This window comes from Carlito syrichta, unplaced genomic scaffold (assembly GCF_000164805.1).
Source record: "Carlito syrichta isolate Samal-C Ts95f unplaced genomic scaffold, Tarsius_syrichta-2.0.1 Scaffold303721, whole genome shotgun sequence".
Lineage (NCBI taxonomy): Eukaryota > Metazoa > Chordata > Mammalia > Primates > Tarsiidae > Carlito > Carlito syrichta.
In genome coordinates this window covers 436,729-455,220 of record NW_007247817.1, presented here as the reverse complement: position 1 = coordinate 455,220, position 18,492 = coordinate 436,729, and the positions used below count along the sequence as shown (strand labels likewise).

The window sequence follows — 18,492 nt, the reverse complement described above, 5'->3', positions numbered from 1 at the left end:
TGTCCACAAGCCGATTACATATTTATTGGGTGATAGCATGCTCTTAACCTAAGTCTATGGTATACTCTATTACTGTCCTCTCAAAGTGACAGGGGTTACCGTGGGCTTCCCAGCTCTTCAGAAGGCTGAGGCCACCCAAGCACCTGAACAGACGTCCTGTCAAGTCCGTTCCGGGCATAGAGTCTGTGCCCCCCAGCAGAGGCAGAGATGAGGATGGGTCTGGAGGCTGGGACTCCCAAAGGCCACTTCAGTCAGGGGTCTGTCCCTTGCCCTGAATGCCCTGAGACAGAAAGGCCAAGAGAGATTGTCTTCCTGAGACAAGACTGAGCCTCTGAGGTCCAGAGAGAGGCTCGAGGTGGAAAGAAGAGGTGGGTATTTCTTTGGCGGTTTAGGAAGTTGTGTGTCCTTCCAAATGCAGGTGGTGAGGACACGCCCCGGAGGTGACCTAGTGCTGGATGCCCAGAGACCAGTTGGATGGTGGCCCGCGAGAGGCAGGCTCAGAGCCTGGCTGTGCCAATCAGGAGTTGGCACCCCCTCCTTCAAGAGCCCCAGAAGGGATCCGGAGACCTCTTTGGAATCTCTGCATCTTCTGCTGAAATCTGTTTTCCCCTCAGGATAAACTAAACTCTTTATTCATCCACTCGGTTCCATTTGTGTTTCAAAACACGTTAAAGGTTGGGCACAATGGCTCATGCCTATAATCCCAGCACTTTGGGAGGCCGAGGTGGGAGGATTGCTTGAGCCCAGGAGTTTGAGACAAGCCTGGGCAACACACAGAGACCTCATCTCTACCAAAAATCAAAAATTAGCTGGGCATGGTGGCATGCACCTGTAGTCCCAGCTACTCGGGAGACTGAGGCAGAAGGATACCGTAGCCGGGGAGGTCGAGGCCATGATGAACCGTGATTGTGCCTCTGCACTTCAGCCTGGGCGATAGCGAGACCCTGACTGAAAACAAACAAAAAACTCATTTTCTAATATTTGATGGAAAGAAGGCACCTTATTGTCTTCAGTTTTTATTGAGGATCCATAGTGCTCTGGGGGCACTGGTGGCTTGAATGAGCCTCTGTGAAGGAGGCACCCATGACCACACCATTTCAACTGGAAAATGCATTGCGAATTCTATGCTTGCTGTCTAAGAGTCCTACACGTGGCCTTCTAGAACATGACCTGTTACCATGTGGTACCTAGCATGTCTCCAGAGCAATTCATTTCTAGCTGCGATCTATATTGCAATAAGGCCTAAAGGATCTCAAACTTTCCTAAAGCGACTTTTACTAACACGAAGCATCATTTATTTAAGCTGCCGTGAACAGAAAAAAACATCGACGGCATCTTGCTAGGCGTTTCTTTCCCACGGTTCAATGTAATCCAGTCCCAGATGTGCAAAAATCTCCTCTTCACTTTCTGCCTCGAGGAAGATCCTCTGCAAATATAACAAGAGTAGGTATGTTCAGATATTTCTCCCAAACCCTCCAGTGTCAACACAGTGGAAGCATCGCTTGTAAGCCTGTCTTGTTAGAATGAATTATTGCCCAAACATGACTCGTTGCTTCTGAGCATTGAAAGTCATTTTAACTGACTTCTGTCATTTTCACCTTTTCCCATCCAAAAATATGATACCGAATGAATGAAGGTAGAATCGTGACAGTTCTACATACTCAGCAAAGGGCATTTGGATATTTTCCCCACAGCCTGTGACCTTTCACTGTAGCTGTTCAGTAGAACCACCCAATGGAGCTTAGAACACAAAACAAGACAATGATGACGGAACCACACCTCCGTCTAATGAAATTAGATCTCAGGAGAGGTCTTGTCTTCCGTCTATTTAAGAGTGCCAGGTAGTTGTTTTTTTTTTTTTTTAAGTTGGAGTCTTACTCTGTTGCCCAGGCTGGAGTGCCATGGCACACTCATGGCCACCCCCTCGTCGACCTGCTGGGCTCAGGCAATCCTCCCAAATTGCCAGAACTACAGACACACGCTACCACGTTCAGCTAATTTTTTTTGATTTATCGTACAGACGAGATCTCGCCAAGTTGCCCGGGCTGGTCTCGAACCCGCAGGCTCAGGCAATCCACTCGCCTCGCCACCCAAAGTGGGGTGACAGGCTGAGCCACTGAGCCCGGCCGGGGAGTTCTTATGTGAACCTGGAATTATGTCCTGCTGGCAATTCTAGGACACTTATATGCACTGGTTGCAGCCTCCCTCCCACACCGGCCTCTACCCCACCAGGCCCCAATCCACGGTCTCTTTAAGAACAAGTCCTGTCTCTGTCCATTCCTTCTTGTGTTTAGCACAGCGCTAGGCGCAGAGAAGACACTCACTTATGCTGTCCAATTTAGCGTGTGTTCATTTTTAAGTGTCCTTAAGTGTGTTATGTGACACTGCCTCCGCTCACATGCTCAGCCTCCATGACCCCCAGGCCTCTGAGACTCAGCATTGGTGAACACGCGCCTTGCAAGCCTCTCAAGCTGGAGCTTAAGTACTCACTGCTGGGATGGAAAAGCAACCCATCAGGCCCCTACCTCCTGCCAATTGGGCCTTAGTTCTGATCGATCAGAAACAGCTAGTGCGGACCAATCAGCTCGCTGGACTTAGGGTCATAGAAGCACCAGGTTTTCAGCCCCAGACGGCTGTCTGCTCCTATCATGAGAGTGTCTGTGTCCTCTCAATAAATCCCGTTTTCTCACTTTCTGGTTGCCCCGACCTGACCTGACGAGCTGCAAGAGATCGTCGGAGCCGAAGAGCTGTGCACCCCAGAGGCTGGCTTGCAAGCCAACGGAGCCAGCTGAACCAGGAGAGCTGCCCGGAGAAGGCGAGATGCCGAAGCTGAGACGCTCCGGGGCTAGACTTGCCAGCCCGCCAAACCAGCAACACTCCCAGGGTTTGGTTCACCAGCCCATTAGAGCCAACACTTCTGGGGCTTAGGCTTGCCAGCCCCTCCGGACTGCCCTCTCTGGGGCTTGGCTGACTGACCCATTCAGCTGGCACTCTGGAAACCCAGGCTGACCTGAAAAATTCGCATCAATGGGTTCAGGGATGGACACATAACCCAGGCCCAGCCAGTGAGCAGCAGTTGGGATTCGTGCAACGGGAAGAATCGGACTTATGAAAGACATGCCTGAGAACAGAGTCAAAATATGGGAAGCCAGCTTGAAGCCAGTGTTATCCTTGAGTTCTGTGGTATGTAACCCAAGTCACCATCCCCCTTTTCCTTTGCCTGTAACATCTTGGGTTTGATTTCTGACACTTGTAACTGAGACAGTCCTAATTACTTCTAGATATTTTGTATCTTCTCTCCCCGCCCCCAGCTTATTTTGGTGTGCTTGACACTCTAAGAATAGTAGTCCTGGGCACTTGTGGATTTAACAGTTGAATAAATTTGGGCTCGGTGGCTCAGCCTGAATCCCAGCACTTTGGGAGGCTGAGGCGAGAGGATTGCCTGAGCCGGGTTCGAGACCAGCCTGGGCAACTTGATGAGATCTTGTCTCTACAATAAAAAAAAAAAAAGTGAGCCGGGTATGGTAGCAATCACCTGTGGATCTGGCTACTTTGAAGACTGAGGCGGAAGAACGCTGGGGTGGCCGTGAGTTTGCCACTGCACTCCAGCCTGGGTGACAGAGTGAGACTGCAACTAAAAATCATACAGTACCCATCATGTCACTGAGGCCTGAATTGGATGGTGGCCACAGCGAGGTCACCACACCAGGTGAGTCACACAGCGTGAGTGAGACTTGTGACTGCTCACGGACACCTCAGGGCAGCTCTCTTGCTCTCTTTCTTGCAAAAGACTCACATGAATGCCCTATGTGGTCACTCAAAAAGTCCCTTCCTGGCTGGGAGCAGTGGCTCACACCTGTAATCCCAGCATTTTGAGAGGCTGAGGCAGGAGGATTGCTTGAAGTCAGGAATTCGAGACCAGTCTAGGCAACATAGCAAGACCTCATCTCTACAAAAATAAAAAATTAAGCCAAGCATAGTGGCAAACACCTGTAGTCCCAGCTACTCGGGAGGCTAGGTGAGAGGACTGCCTGAATCCAGAAGGTCAAGGCTGTGGTAAGCTGTGAGTATGCCTCTGCATTCCAGTCTGGGCAACAGAGTGAGACTCCAACTAAAAAAAAAAAGTATGCTGCTCCCCTCGCATTTGAGGAGTACTTGAGTAATATTTGTGATTTGGGAAGATCCTTGTTTATTTTGGAATTACTCATGGCGAGCAACCAAGGAGATACCAAACTCAATTCACGGTCACTCCCAGACTGGCCCTGGAGGCCCAGTGAGCTCGTGATCTTTCAGCCAAGAACCCCTGGGGTGCATCTGGACCAGGTGGGGCTTGGGGGAACTTTCCAGCTGTCCTCAACCGTGATCGACCAGGAATAGGACACTTGTGGCAAAGGAAACTGTACCCGGACACTAAAATCAGTTCAGCAAAGGAGCTCAGGGAGCCAATCTTGGAGGGGAGGATCAAGCTGGCCCATTTCAGGGAGAGACCCCTACCTTGGTCTTGTCATACAAGGCATGGTTATCAATTATCATCTTCCGCTCGTGCGTGGCATAGCGCCGGAGGTCTCTCTCGAACTGCTGGCGAGACAGCGTTAAAACAAGTCACTGTCAAGTCTAGGATGTCTTCAGTACTGGGTATCTAGATAGAGTGACGCCCAGTCCCTCTCGTGAAACACCTATGTCCACCCAGCATTCTCACCCTGACAAAAGAGGTCCATACTCCCAGAAGCACACTGGGACGTAAACGCTGTGAAGATGGGAGCGGGTTATCTCTGTCCATAACCTCGTTCCCACAAACAGTCCTGACATGTGGAAGAGGTGTGGCAAATTGTTGAAGGAATAAATGGATGATGTGATTTCGCCCAGAATAATATCTGGTCCAGAGTAAATGCCGGATCAATGAGAGTTTGGTGGATTTTAAACAATTATTCGAACATCCTTATCATAAAAGAGGGCGGAAGACTCAGGGGACCCATTCATTCCAGCCTGGGTTTTGTCTCCACCTGGCTGTGCATCCATCTCTTGGGAAGTCACCCAGGCTCTCTGAGTCTTGTTTGAATGAAAGGACGGTAAGGCATGGGCTAAGTCACCTGCCCCAGAATGGCCTCTCCAGTGATCTGGAGTGGGTTCTGAGACTGCGGGGAGCAAAATGTGAAGCCTGCGACAGAGGACAGACAGCCTTGGAGAAGAAAGGCAATGAACAATGTTGCCCTTTGAAGCTGTTTCCTGAGAGGAGCACTGGTCTGGAAATGTCCTTCCCGGTGGGATTAGGGAGAAAGCCTGGGACAATTGCACCCTCTGGTGGTGAGAAACAATCTACTACGACGGGAGAGCTCGCTGAGGCTGGGGGAAAGACAGGCTTTGCAGCCCGAAGTCCTTTAGAGCCAGGCACGGTGGCTCACACCTAGAATCCCAGCACTTTGGGAGGCTGAGGAGGGAGGATTGCTTGAGCCTAGGAGTTGAGACCAGTCTAGGCAACATAGTGAGACCATGCCTCTACAAAAAATCAAAAATTAGCTGGGCATGGTGGTGCAACCCAGCTACTCGGGAGGCTGAGGCAGAAGGATCATCTGAGTCCAGATCAAGGTGTGTGGCCACCCACTGCACTCCAGCCTGGGTGACAGTGTGAGACCCTGACTCAATTAAAAAAAAAGAACACTTCTGAGTACAGAATTGGACTCAACATTGCACTAAGATGAAGGCACTGTCTCATGTAAACCACATCACAACTTGCAAGGTTTATTATTATTATTTTTTGAGTTGGATTCTCACTCTGTCGCCCAGGCTGGAGTGCAGTGGCATGCTCACAGCCACTGCAGCCTCAACCTGCTGGACTCCAATGATCTTTCCGCCTCAGTCTTCCAAGTAGCTGGAGTTACAGACACACGCCACCACGCCTGGCTAGTTTTTGTGATTTGTTGTAGAGACGAAGCCTTCAACAAGTTGCCCAGCCTGGTCTCGAACCCCCGGGCAGACAGTCCTTTTGTCTTGGCCTCCCAAAGTGTTGGGATTACAGGCTGAGCCACCGTGCCCAGCCAAAGTTTATTATTATTAGCCCCATTTTTCAGAGGAAGAAAGGAGGCCCAGAGAGCCTAAGTAATTTACCCCAGGCCACACAGCCAGTGATGCAGCCAGGGTTCCAACATCCCAAAGACTCCAGACTCAGACTCCTGAGTCCCAAAGCTCAGGCCCTTTGCTCTGGACAGTTCTGTCTTCTGCTTTGACACCATGCTGGTTTCTCACAGCAACCCCACGAGACAGGTGGGGCAAGAATGTTGTCTTACGTTTCACATGAAGAAAGATGAACAGTGGGGCGATGTTATTCAGCCTGGCTGTATCATCCCTCACAAGTGACTTCAGAGACTGACCTGGGGCTGTTGCATACAGTTGTGCCCGTTGTGCACTGCAAAACTCTAGAGGATGCCATTCACATTTATAGCCTTTGTAGATATCCATGCATATGGTGACACTTTTCTGGCAAATGGCAGTAAGGTATCTTAAGGAAGAGATGCTTTTTAAAGCTGGTGAAAGAGTGCTCTCTGGGCAAGTAAATGGGCTGAATTGGCTCAGATACCTGGCCTCAATCATCTGTGTGTTTCCTTCTCCCACCATCTGACATCAACACAAACAGTACTCTTGACGGAACCCCAGCAAATGAAGTGACACTGACAAGCTAAGCAGATTAACTTGAAGAAACACGATTCTGGGGAAAACAAAATATTTTTGATGTCTTGACGAAATCAACTCTGTATTCCGTCCCAAAATCACACCACAACTGAAGGTTAGAAAAATCTCAGCTTCATGTGTTCCTGCAGCTTGATCCCGCTCGGGAAATCTTTGGACCACAAAGACCCTAAGGAAGCTTAGACAACCTGATACTTTAACATTCCTGGGCTCAGGTGAGATTGATAGTTTAACTTGGATTATCTTGAGAACACTTCCCAGGCCCTGACATCTGAGAGCAAAAGGATGAAACTGAGTTTCCCTTTCTCTGTGCTTGTTTTTAAAATGGAATGTCGACACCTCCCAAATTTTCAACAAGACCCATCCTCGTCATCCACCAATAAGGTCCAACAATTAAGTTCACAAACTCATTCTAGAAAAAGTGCTACTTTCCTCATCGCTGAATATCATTACAGTCACCTTCGAAGTATTCCCCTTGGGAAGCTCTGTACCAATGACAGCACCTAATCCACCCATCAAAGCAATTTTTGGAACTCTTTTTCTGGAATGTCCATCAGAGCTGTCTCATATTACACTTTATTTTTATCTTCAGGTAAAGAAAAAAGTCATTGGGGGCCAGATCAGGTGAATAGGAAGGGTATTCCATACTATTATTCATGCTTATGTGGACAGCACTGCCCACGTAAGCACATGGTGGCAAGTTCACAAGCTCAATTGTCAGACCTCAACAGATAACAACGACGGCTCTGATGGCCATTGCAGAAAAAGAGTATGAAAATTGCTTTGATGGTGGACTAGGCGCTGATGTTGGTGCATAACTTCCTAAGGGGAGGACTTCGAAGGTGACTATAGTGATATTTGGCAATGAGGGATGGAGCGCTTTTTCTAGGATGGTTCGTGAACCTAATTGTCGGATCTCGTGTATCCTCTGGGAGCAAAGCTCCAACCTGGAGCTACTATAGGCAGACAAACCTGCAGCATTCAGTGGTCACGTAAGTGGGGGGATGAATGTAATTACACAAGATTACAGAATTGGCTACCGTTTGCTGGGTCCTCACACATTCAAAACAACACCATGGGACCGGGCACGGTGGCTCGAGCCTGTAATCCCAGCACTTTGGGAAGCCCAGGCGAGTGAATTGCCTGAGCCTGCAGGTTTGAGCCCAGCCCGGGCAAGTCGGCATGACCTCATCTCTACAATAAACCCCAAATTAGCGGGTGTGGTAGCGCATGCCTGTGGTTCCGCCTCCTTGGAAGGCTGAGGCGGAAGGATCGCCAGAGCCCTGCAGGTCGAGGCTGGGGTGGCCGGGAGTGTGCCATTGCACTCCAGTCTGGGCGATGGAGTGAGACTCCAACTCAAAAAACAGCCACCACCAAAACCACATCACGTCTCGGTGGGCCCAGGCAGCCACATTATGAGGTGGGTGCCACTGTTATCTGCAATCCAGATGGGACAACTGGGATTCGAAGGGTTGCTTCAATAAGCTGTCTACAGTCACACAGCCAGCAGTGGGGGAGCTTGTGTCCTGTCAATGCCTTGCAGGGCCAACATCAGCAGTGCCTGAGACTCTGAGAAAAGACACTAGCATGTGCTGAGAACTTGTTCCTCCTAAGAACAAAATGGTCAAAGGGCAACCGTTTCAGCCCATGATTCCTACCGGCATGGCTTTGCATCACCAACAACTTCTTTCTGGAACTTTCCCCTTTCTCACTCACCTCTGTGTTCCCCAGGATTTTTGTCTATCAGACATTGTATATATCATGTATTGTTTCATTAGTTCTTCCATTTTTTTCATGCATGAAAGAAACATTTAATTGCCACACGCCATTTTTGTTTAGGGTAAGAAATTCCAGTGCTTAATGCTGTACTGGAATAATTCAGCCCATAGACAGCTGACATTTAATGGAAGGTTGAGAACGGTTCATTTGTGTGATGTCATTCATCTATATAAAACCTCTGGGTAGGGTGGCTCACGCCTGAAATCCCAGCCCTTTGGGAGGCTGAAGCAAGAGGATTGCCTGAGTCCAGGAGTTCGAGACCAGCCTGGACAACATGGTGATATCTTGTCTCTACAATAAATAAAAAAAATTAGCGAGGTGTGGAGGTGTGTGCATGTAATCCCAGCTACTTGGAAGGCTGAGGCATAAGGATCTCCTGAGCCCAGCAGGTCAAGGCTATGATTGTAGCCGTGAGCATGCCACCTCACTCCAGCCAGGGTGACAGAGTAAGACTTTGACTCAGAAACAAAACAAAGCCCTCCAAGGATTCACGGTACTCAAAGCAACAGCCAGCTCCATGGGGAAACAGGAGAAACCGTGTGGTGTACTTGGTTTGGAGAGTGGAGTTGTGTTTTGGGCTCACTTTGTGGGCATCCTCTCCTGTGAATAGAAAGTGAGGGAAGTCGGGAGCTACTGTGTATCCAGCACTGACCACGTGCCCAGTGTGGAGCTGACCTCTCACCCAATGGCCACAACCCAGGGAGGTTGCTAAGGTCATTGACCTCCTGATGGGGAAACTGAGTCTTACGGGACTTGGAAAACTAATTCAAGATTACCCAGCTGGTAAGAGACAAAACAGGAGCTTGTAACCGGTCTGGGATGAGCCCAACTTTTTCTCTTAAAATGTTTAAAAAATAGTTTTACTTTAATGAAAAAATAATTATATATATATATTTTGGTGGGTTCCAATGTAATGTTTTGACTCATGTATATATTGCATATCCATCAGGGTGATTAGCATATCTATCACCTCAAATATTTATTATTTCTTTGCGGTGAGAACATTAAAAATCCTCTTTTAGCTATTTTGAAACATACGTTATTATTAACTATAGCTGCCTTGCTGTGCAGTAGAACACCTGATCTTACTCCTCTTACCTAACTGAAACCTTGTACCTGATGGCCAGCAACTTCCTGTCCCTGTCACCTTTACTCCCAGCCTCTAATCACCGTTCTTATCTCTGCTTCTATGAGTCTGACTTTTTTAGATTCTGCACATGGAAGTAAGATCATACACTATTTGTTGTTATGAATGACAGAATTTTAAGGCTGAATAGTATTCCACTGTGTATCAATCCCACACTTTCTTTACTTTTCTTTCTTTCTTTTTTTTTTTTTTTTGAGAAAGCAGGATTTATTGAGAGGACTGAAAAGCTCTCCCACAGTGGGAGGGAGCCTGAGGGGGTTGCCCTATCCCACATTTTCTTTATCCATTCTTCTGTTGCTGGACACTTACGTGGTTTCCATAGCTCGGCTATTGTGAATAATGCTGTAATAAACATATGGGAGTACAGATATCTCTCTTTTTTTTTTTTTTTGAGTTGGAGTCTCACTCTGTCGCCCAGACTGAAGTGCAGTGGCCGCTCCCGGCCACCGCAGCCTCGACCTGCTGGGCTCCGGCGATCCTTCCGCCTCAGCCTTCCAAGTAGCTGGAACTACAGGCGGATGCTACCGCGCCCGGCTAATTTTTTGATTTATTGTAGAGATGAGGTCTCGCCAAGTTGCCCAGGGGGGTCTCGAACCCGCAGGCTCAGGCAATCCACTCACCTCAGCCTCCCAAAGGCGCGAGATTACAGGCTGAGCCACAGCCCAGCTCAGATATCTCTTTGATTTACTGATTTTGGTTCCTCTGAGTGTCAGCCCAAGAGTGGAATCGTTGGATCCTATGGTAGTTCTGTGTTTAGTTTTTTGAGGAACCTCTATGGCGTTTTCCATAACGACTGTCCTAATTGACATTCCCACCAACAGTGCACAAGGGTTCCCTTTACACCACAGCCTCACCAGTGATTATCTTTTTGGCAATAATCAGTCTAACAGATGCGAGGTCATATCTCCTTGTGGTTTTAATTTGTGTTTCTCTTATGATTTGAGATGTTAGGCATTTGTAGTATGCTGGCGATTCATATGCCTTCTTTTGCAAAATATCTATCAAGATTTTTGCCCATTTTTTAACAGGGTTCATTTGTGCTCTCGCTACTGAGTCATTTGAGTTCCTTGTCTATTTTGGATAATAGCCCCTTATCCAATGGTTGATTTGCAAATATTTTCTCCCAGTTTGTGGTGGTCTCTTCACTCTGTGGTTTCCTCTCTTAACCACTTTGCTGGTTTCTCTACCTCAGTGGTTCTCACCTTTGAGCTACAGCAGAAACACCAGGAGAGCTTTTCAAACACAAATTTCTGCACTTCACCCCTAGAGTTTTTGATTCCTTAGGGTTAGGGTAGGGTGGAGAATTTACATGTCTGACTTGATACCAGGTAAGTTTGCTCCTGCTGACCACACACTGGGAATAACTGTGTTAATGTCATCTGCCTCACATGAGTGGAAAAATGCCCAGACTTAGAGGTTTCTGGGCACCAGTCCCTCCCCTGTCACCCCGCCCCTGATGCCATGGTCTCTTCCCAGGGCCCAGGTGGACCTGACCTCTGCCTTTTGGAAAGCCGGCACTGTCCTGGGTCCATGGAGCACTTACCCGGGAACCGGTCCACCCCAGCAGGGCAAAGGCACGGCGCTCATAGGGGCACACGACTAGGTCCACACGGATGGCCTTCCAGGTCTTCCCCTCCTGCCAGCTGGACTGGTCACTGTCCACTCTCTGATGGTGCAACTTTAAGATCAGAAAGCATTTTTGAAAGTGGTCCAGAGCATCGACCTTCCGGCTGGGCAACTTGAGCTTTTCAAAAGTCGACTCCACAAGGTCATAGTACAAAAGCAATCCCTGAAAGGAAATACAGTGATGTTAGGAAGAGGCCCTGATGGACAGGGTCTGTGATTTCATCCTGGGTTCTCAAAGAAAGCTCTACACATCTGAGCAGAATGTGGGTGTGTGTTGCTCCTTGCATTCCCAAACCCACCTGGACACACTAGGAGAGGGAGCTTTGGACATGGCTGCATAATCTTTCCTCTGCAGAAAAGGGACTTAGCAGTGAGCTCAGTCAGGGCTCGGGGAACCTCCTAAGCCCTTTAGAAACAGACCAGCCATGAACAAAAGGCCATGCTGTTTCTAGGGGGGATTGTTCTGAGTTGGTGTCTGCTAGAGTTTAGACGTTTGTCCCCCTAAACCTCATGTTGAAAAGTGATTCCCAGTGTTGGAGGTGGGGACTGGCAGGCGGCGGACCCCTCATGAATGACTCGAATGAATGAACTCTTATTCTATTAGTTCCTGGAAGAACTGATTGTTAAAAAGAGTCTGGGGCTGGCCAGGCTCAGTGGCTCAGCTTGTAATCCCAGCATTTTGGGAGACCGAGGAGAGTGGGTTGCCTGAGCCCACGGGTTCGAGATCCACCCCGGCAACTTGGCGAGACCTCGTCTCTACAATAAATCAAAAATTAGCTGGGCGTGGTAGCATGTGCCTGTAGTTCTAACTACTTGGAAGGCTGAGGTGGAAGGATTGTTGGAGCCCAGCGGGTTGACGCTGGGGTGGCCGTGAGCATGTCACGGCACTCCAGCCTGGGAGACAAAGTGAGACACTGACTCAAAAAAAAAAAAAAAAAAGAGTCTGAGGCCTTCCCCCTCCTCCTCTTGCTTTACCTCTCACCATGTGACTCACGCTCACTGGCTTCCATTCCCCTTTCCCTTCTGCTGTGAGTGGAAGCTCCCTGAGGCCCTCCTCAGAGGGAGACGCAGGCGCCATGCTTCTTGTACAGCTGCAGGACCGTGAGCCAAATAAACCTCTTTTCTTAAAAATTACCCAGTCTCAGCACAACACAAACAGACTAAGACAGTGTCCCTTTAAATCATACCAATGGCCAGGTTTAACGGGCCCAAAGCGTTGTGGCTGGAGGCTGAGCCCCACTGAGAGGCAGGAGGATTTGCTACTCCTAGGTGGCACGTGGGATGTGGCTTCCCAGGAGAGAGTGGTGCTCTGCTTGCCCTGGAGAAACGGGAATGACGTTCGTGATGCACATGACCCACGTTTCGTCTGAAGTTATCTACCCAGAGAGGTGACAGTGATTCTCAGACACTTGCCCAAGCAAGTTACCATCCTCAGGGACAGTTTCTGACACAGGACAGATGTGGGGAAGGGAGAGACAGAAACATGTGATCAACTGCTAACTAGGAGTGACAACTAAAAAAGCAGATACCCCCAAATAATGTGATCCCGGCTACAGGGGTGTGTGAGTTGTCGTCATGGATTCTTTAGGTCAAACGTTCCAAATTTTATCATCAGAAGCATTTGGGAGAGACTTGATAAAGCATTGTGCAGGGCCCTGTCGCCAGAGCAATGAAGCTTGGGGAGGGTATTTCTAACATGTGTCTGGGTGATGCTGCCATCACTGGTCCAGGAATTGCACTTTGAGCATCACTGGATTCAGTTTATTATTATTAGACAGGCTTCCCACTTGCAAACCCATAAGAGATTGTTTCCATTCAAAAGGATACTGTTTTCTTTTTTTCTGATCTCAGAAGAAGGAACTCTTCATCCTTTAGTGCCTCGCAGCACAAACACCAGTTGAGGGGTAGGGGCGGAAGCACTGATGTCCGGAAGAGGCTTGGGGAAGGAGGTAAATGTCACCCTAGTTAACTTCTAAAAACCAGCCCAGCCGGGCTCCGTGGCTCAGACTGTAATCCCGCGCCTTTGGGAGGCTGAGGTGAGTGAATTGCCTGAGCCCGGGGGTTCGAGACCCACCTGGGCAGCAAGACCTCATCTCTACAATAAATCAAAAAAAAAAAATCAGCCGGGCGTGGTAGCGCACACCTGTAGTTCTGGCTACTTGGAAGACTGAGGCGGAAGGATCGCTGGAGCCCAGCAGGTCGAGGCTGCAGTGGCCGGGAGCGTCCACTGCACTCCAGTCTGGGCGACAGAGTGAGACTCCAACTCAAAAAAAAAAACAAAAGAAAAACAGCCCAGGAAATCACCATTCTGCTTTCTAAGGAAGCTTACTAAAATAAGCACAGTGTAGCAATTTTTCGTGTCCATTTCAATTATGTAAATGTGAAAAGGGAGCAATGAACATATTTGTTGTTTCGCATTAAAACCAAATTTGTAATAACATACCTTCCTTAAAAAAAAAAAAAGCGGGCCAGGCTCAGTGGCTCAGCCTGTAATCCCAGCACTGAAGTCACCTCCAGGTCTCCAGCCCTGGCTGTTTGCCTGGCATCTCTGTTTTCTGCAGTTTCCCTCCTGGTCCCTCACTTCCCTTCTCCCCTTGGAAACTCCTTTTAGAGGTTGGACTCTGGCTTTTCCATCGACACCCTGAATAGTCACATCAGCTTGTTCTTTTTTCTTTTCCTTTTTTACCTTTCCTGTTGGAAACTGAGAGACTCCCACCAGGAGGAAGCATTGTCCTGCTCCCTCCCCAGGGGCCGGGATAGCGGGTTCCCAGGATCAATGATCAAAGAAGAGAAGGTGGGGCAGGAGGGAGCCCCTTGGGATGGTGTCTCAGTCTCCCCAACAGACAGGGAGGGTACACAGCTGCGTGTGAGTCACTCGGCCAGGATCCCCGCCCTGCCCTCTGCTTCTGGGTTCCCTCCAGCTCCTTGGAAGACTCATGTTCCCTATTCAAAGTCAAATCCCTTTCTCAAAGCGAATGGAGTATGTTCCTGACCCTCGCTCCATCTCCTAGCAGCCCCAAGAGCTAGCGATGTGGACACACAGAATGGCGAGGTGCCCACACCCACTAGGTGTGAACCAGACCAGATCCATGGAACCTCTTCCCTTTGGGCTGAGTGGCCAGGGAGAACTCAGGCTAGTGGAGTCTTTGAAGCTAGCAAACCTCCCCCAAAGACCAATATTATTTCTTTTTTTTTTTTTTTTTTTTTTGGTTGGAGTCTCACTCTGTCACCCAGACTGGTGTGCAGTGGCCGCTCCTGGCCACCGCAGCCTCGACCTGCTGGGCTCCGGCAATCCTTCCGCCTCAGCCTTCCAAGTAGCTGGAATTACAGGCATGCGCTACCACGCCCAGCTGATTTTTTTATTTATTGTAGAGATGAGGTCTCGCTGCCCAGGTGGATCTCGAACCCGCGGGCTCAGGCAATCCACTCACCTCAGCCTCCCAAAGGCGCGAGATTACAGGCTGAGCCACCGAGCCCGGCTCCAATATTATTTCGAGATCTTGTCCTGCCTTCTTCTTGCCCCTGACCAAGGGGTTTCCTGCAAGAATGGGTAACTCACTGGCTATACATGTTTTATTTTTATTTATTTATGTATTTACTTATTTATGCATTTATTTATTTATTCATTTATTTATTTTTTGAGTTGGAGTCTCACTCTGTCTCTCAGGTTGAAGGGCAATGGAACACTCATGGACACTCCAGCGTCTACCTACTGGGTTCCAGTGATCCTTCCACCTCGGCCTTCCAAGTAGCCAGAACTACAGGCACGCGCTACCACGTCCAGCTAATTTTTTTTGTGATTTATTGTAGAGACGAGGTCTCGCCAAGTTGCCTGGGCTGGTCTCGAACCCGTGGGCTCAGACAATCCACTCACCTCGTCCTCCCAAAATACTGGGATGACAGGCCGAGTCACCAAGCCCGACCATCTGCAGGGGTTTTAAAGCAACAGTCTCCAAACTTTTGGCTTCAGAGACCCGTTTCATGGATGACAGAGAGAGGAGGAGGATCGTCAGGCATTCGATTCTTGTAAGGAGGGTGCAGCCTGGATCCTTCCCGTGTGCAGTTCACAATAGGGTTCTCGGTCCTATGAGAATCTCTAATGCCGCAGCTGATCTGGCAGAGGATGGAGCTCCGCTCTCTGCCACTCACCTCCTGCTATGTAGCCAGTTCCTAACAGGCCTCAGAAGGTACCGATCCACAGCCTGGGGGCTTGGGGACCCGTGTTACAAACCACTGGATGTATATGTTGTGTATGTTGGGTGTGGATGTGCACGTATGTGCCTACGTAGGATGCCATCTTTGCCATCGGGGTAAGCATGGCCGGGCGTGAACGTGAGGTAGGGATGGACGTTGAATATGAACAACTCGTGTGCTGATTTCACACCCAACGTGTTGGGGGAGGCAGGGAGCTGCAGGGACCTCAGGGCTGGGCCTCCACACAACTGCTCCACAGCGTCTTCCTGCCTCTGGTGTTTGTTAGCAGGGGAAAGGGAGGAGAAAGCCCCTGTTCACCCCTGGGCCCCTCACATGGCCCTGTGCCTGACTTTCAGGCCGGGGTCACTAAATAATCGTGCAGGAGAGATAATAACGGCCGTCACCCCTCATGAGGCTTTTACCAGTCGTCAGGCACTGCACCAAGAGCTGGATCTAATTCGGTCATTTAATCCTCCCCTTGAACGAATGAGAGAGCCTTGTTACCCCTGATTGCAGACGAGGAAAGTGAAACTTGGGAAGATTAAGTAACCCATCCCAGGTCATGCAGCCAGGAAGTGGCAGAGCTGTGTTGACATAATCCCAAATCCGGATCACACCTATAATTCCAGCAATTTGGGAGGCCGAGACGGGGGGGGGGGATCACTTGAGATTGAGAGTTTGAGACTAACTTGAGCAGCATAGTGAGACTCCGTCTCTACAAAAAAAAGAATTTAAAAAAATTGTCCAGGCATGGTGGTGCACTCCTGTAGACCCAACCACTCAGGGGACTGAGGTGGGAAGATTGCTTGAGGCTGGGAGTTTGAGGTTGCAATGAACCTGGGTTGCTCTACTACACTCCAACCTGAGAGACAGACAGACCCTGTCTCAAAAAACAAATAAACCCCCCAAAGAAATCCCAAATCCCAAATCTAAAACCTACACATTTAACATTAGCCTCTACCGTGGCACCTTCGTGTAAAAGGTTCATGTCTGTTTGGGGGCCAAGGGTAAGTCCCCTCGAAACTAAGGAAAGACCTACAGAAAGAAGGGTGTCTCCCTATCCCCTTCCAGTCTTGATAGTCTCAACACGGGGTGGGGGTACCTATAAGTCAAGGTCAGATAGACCCATCCTTGTGGGGCCGAGGTGGGGAGCCAGGGAGCCCACTCTCTACCCAAGCCCCAGTTGGTGGGTCTTGGCTTTTGCTTCTCTGCCTATCAGTGAGAATCTTTCATCTTGAGCAGAACTTTGGGGCTAGCCACTGACTCATCCTTGTCCTGCCTTCCCCTGGCTGGGTCTGTTATGTCTACTTTCAGAGCCGCCTGTGTCCAGTCTCCTGAGAGGGACAGAGGGGGTTGGATGGCCTCACGGGTGAACTTGTATCTGGTTCCAAAGTTGGGGGCTTCACTGCCCGGACTGCTGGCTCTAGGTTGTGTATTTCCAGTTCTTAATTTCACTTTATCTGACGTCTCGCTAACCACTTAGCAGGAGGGAGCCCTGCCAGAGGGACACCAGTCCCACTTCCTCAGCCAATAGGGAGAGAGGTCTCCAGGCCCCTGGCGTGGGGCCTTCTGGCCATTCCGGGGAGTGGGGCTGTCACTCCAACCGGACAGAACTCAGGGCCCTGCAAGTGACTCTCTCTGCAGGCAAGCTCAGCTTGGCTTGGTTTCCTCCACTGGGCGATATGATGGCCTGTTCCAAGTCTGCCCCCCTCAGTGGGCAGGGGCTTCTGATCCATGACCTCTGCAGGGCCCAGCTTGCCCTCCACAGTGTCCTTCTCCCCGTCCCAGCACAGTCAAGGTTGTCATTGACCGGCAGAGAATTCAAGGCTCTGGCGATGCCTCTTGGACCGATTTGAGTCTGGTCTTTGCAGTCCTGCCCCCTCCCCAGGCGTGTAATATTCTGTCTCCCCTTCCCTGGGTCTTCATGGCCTTTGCTCTTTTTTTTGTTTGAGTGCTTATCAAATACAATCTGCCACCACCCTGGACCCCGGTGATCACAGAGTAAGTGAAAGTATACTGCGGCTGCAATGGACACACTGTTGCAAATAAGTGGTCATTGCTCAGATGGTCATGGCACAAGTACAAGGTCAACAATATGCAAAATTCAATGGTGTTCATAGAATGCTTGAGTGTGTGCGAGCATCTTTTTTTTTTTTTTTTGAGTTGGAGTCTCACTCTGTCGCCCAGACTGGAGTGCGCTGGGCTCCGGTGATCCTTCCACCTCAGCCTTCCGAGTAGCCAGAATTACAGGCACGTGCTACCACGCCCAGCTAATTTTTTGATTTATTGTAGAGATGAGGTCTTGCCTGCCCAGGTGGGTCTCGAACCCGCGGGCTCAGGCAATCCACTCACCTCAGCCTCCCAAAGGCGTGGGATTACAGGCTGAGCCACCGATCCCAGCTTTTTTTTTTTTTTTTTTCAGCTGGCATCTACTCTGTCACCCAGGCTCCTGGAGTTCAGTGACACGCTCCTGGCCACCGCAGCCACGACATGCTGGCCTCTGGCGATCCTTCCGCCTCAGCCTTCCGAGTTGCTGGAACTACAGGCGCACGCTACCACACCCGGCTATTTTTTGTTTTATGGTAGAGATAAGGCCTTGCCAAGTTGCCCGGGTGAGTCTCGAACCTGTGGGCTCAGGCAATCTACTCACCTTGGCTTCCCAAAGTGCTGGGATGACAGGCTGAGCCACTGAGCCTGACTTTTTTTTTTTTTTTTTACATCTGTCTTCTCACCTTATGTTCCCATAAGCTTATCACTTTATGTAAAAGTTGCTGTTCTTCTTCCTCGGTTGCTCCTGGGCTGGTAATTAAAAAATCAACATCGTGCCCGGTCTTCTTACCCCTAATTAAAAGAATAGAATGAAAGGGAAAATCAATTTGATTTTTTTAGCTCTCCATTTTTAAAAACCACCATTGTTTCTATGCCCTATGTTTACTTCATGTGACATGAGCACTTACTATACAAAGTGCTCATGACTTTTATTAAAACAAAATATCCAGCCGGGCTCAGCCTGTCATCCCAGCACTTTGGGAGGCCGAGGCAAGTGGATTGCCTGAGCCCAC

The 18,492-nt window shown here is 49.4% G+C and overlaps 1 protein-coding gene across 2 annotated transcripts in view; it reads right to left on the bottom strand.

Annotated features, from left to right (window-relative positions):
- Window positions 1-1,271: 1,271 nt before the first annotated feature.
- The window catches only part of DNTT (DNA nucleotidylexotransferase), a 40,524-nt gene continuing 23,303 nt past the window's right edge, over window positions 1,272-18,492 (bottom strand). The window contains exons 8-11 of one of the 2 annotated variants that reach the window (XM_008059104.2): window positions 18,163-18,271; window positions 11,154-11,399; window positions 4,495-4,578; window positions 1,272-1,426 (exon numbers count right to left, since the gene is read on the bottom strand). In XM_008059104.2, coding sequence (XP_008057295.1) covers window positions 1,340-1,426; window positions 4,495-4,578; window positions 11,154-11,399; window positions 18,163-18,271 — 526 coding nt within the window. In that variant the 3' untranslated portion in view covers window positions 1,272-1,339. The remainder of the gene's footprint in view (window positions 1,427-4,494; window positions 4,579-11,153; window positions 11,400-18,162; window positions 18,272-18,492) is intronic. The other variant, XM_008059105.1, reaches the window with a different exon arrangement.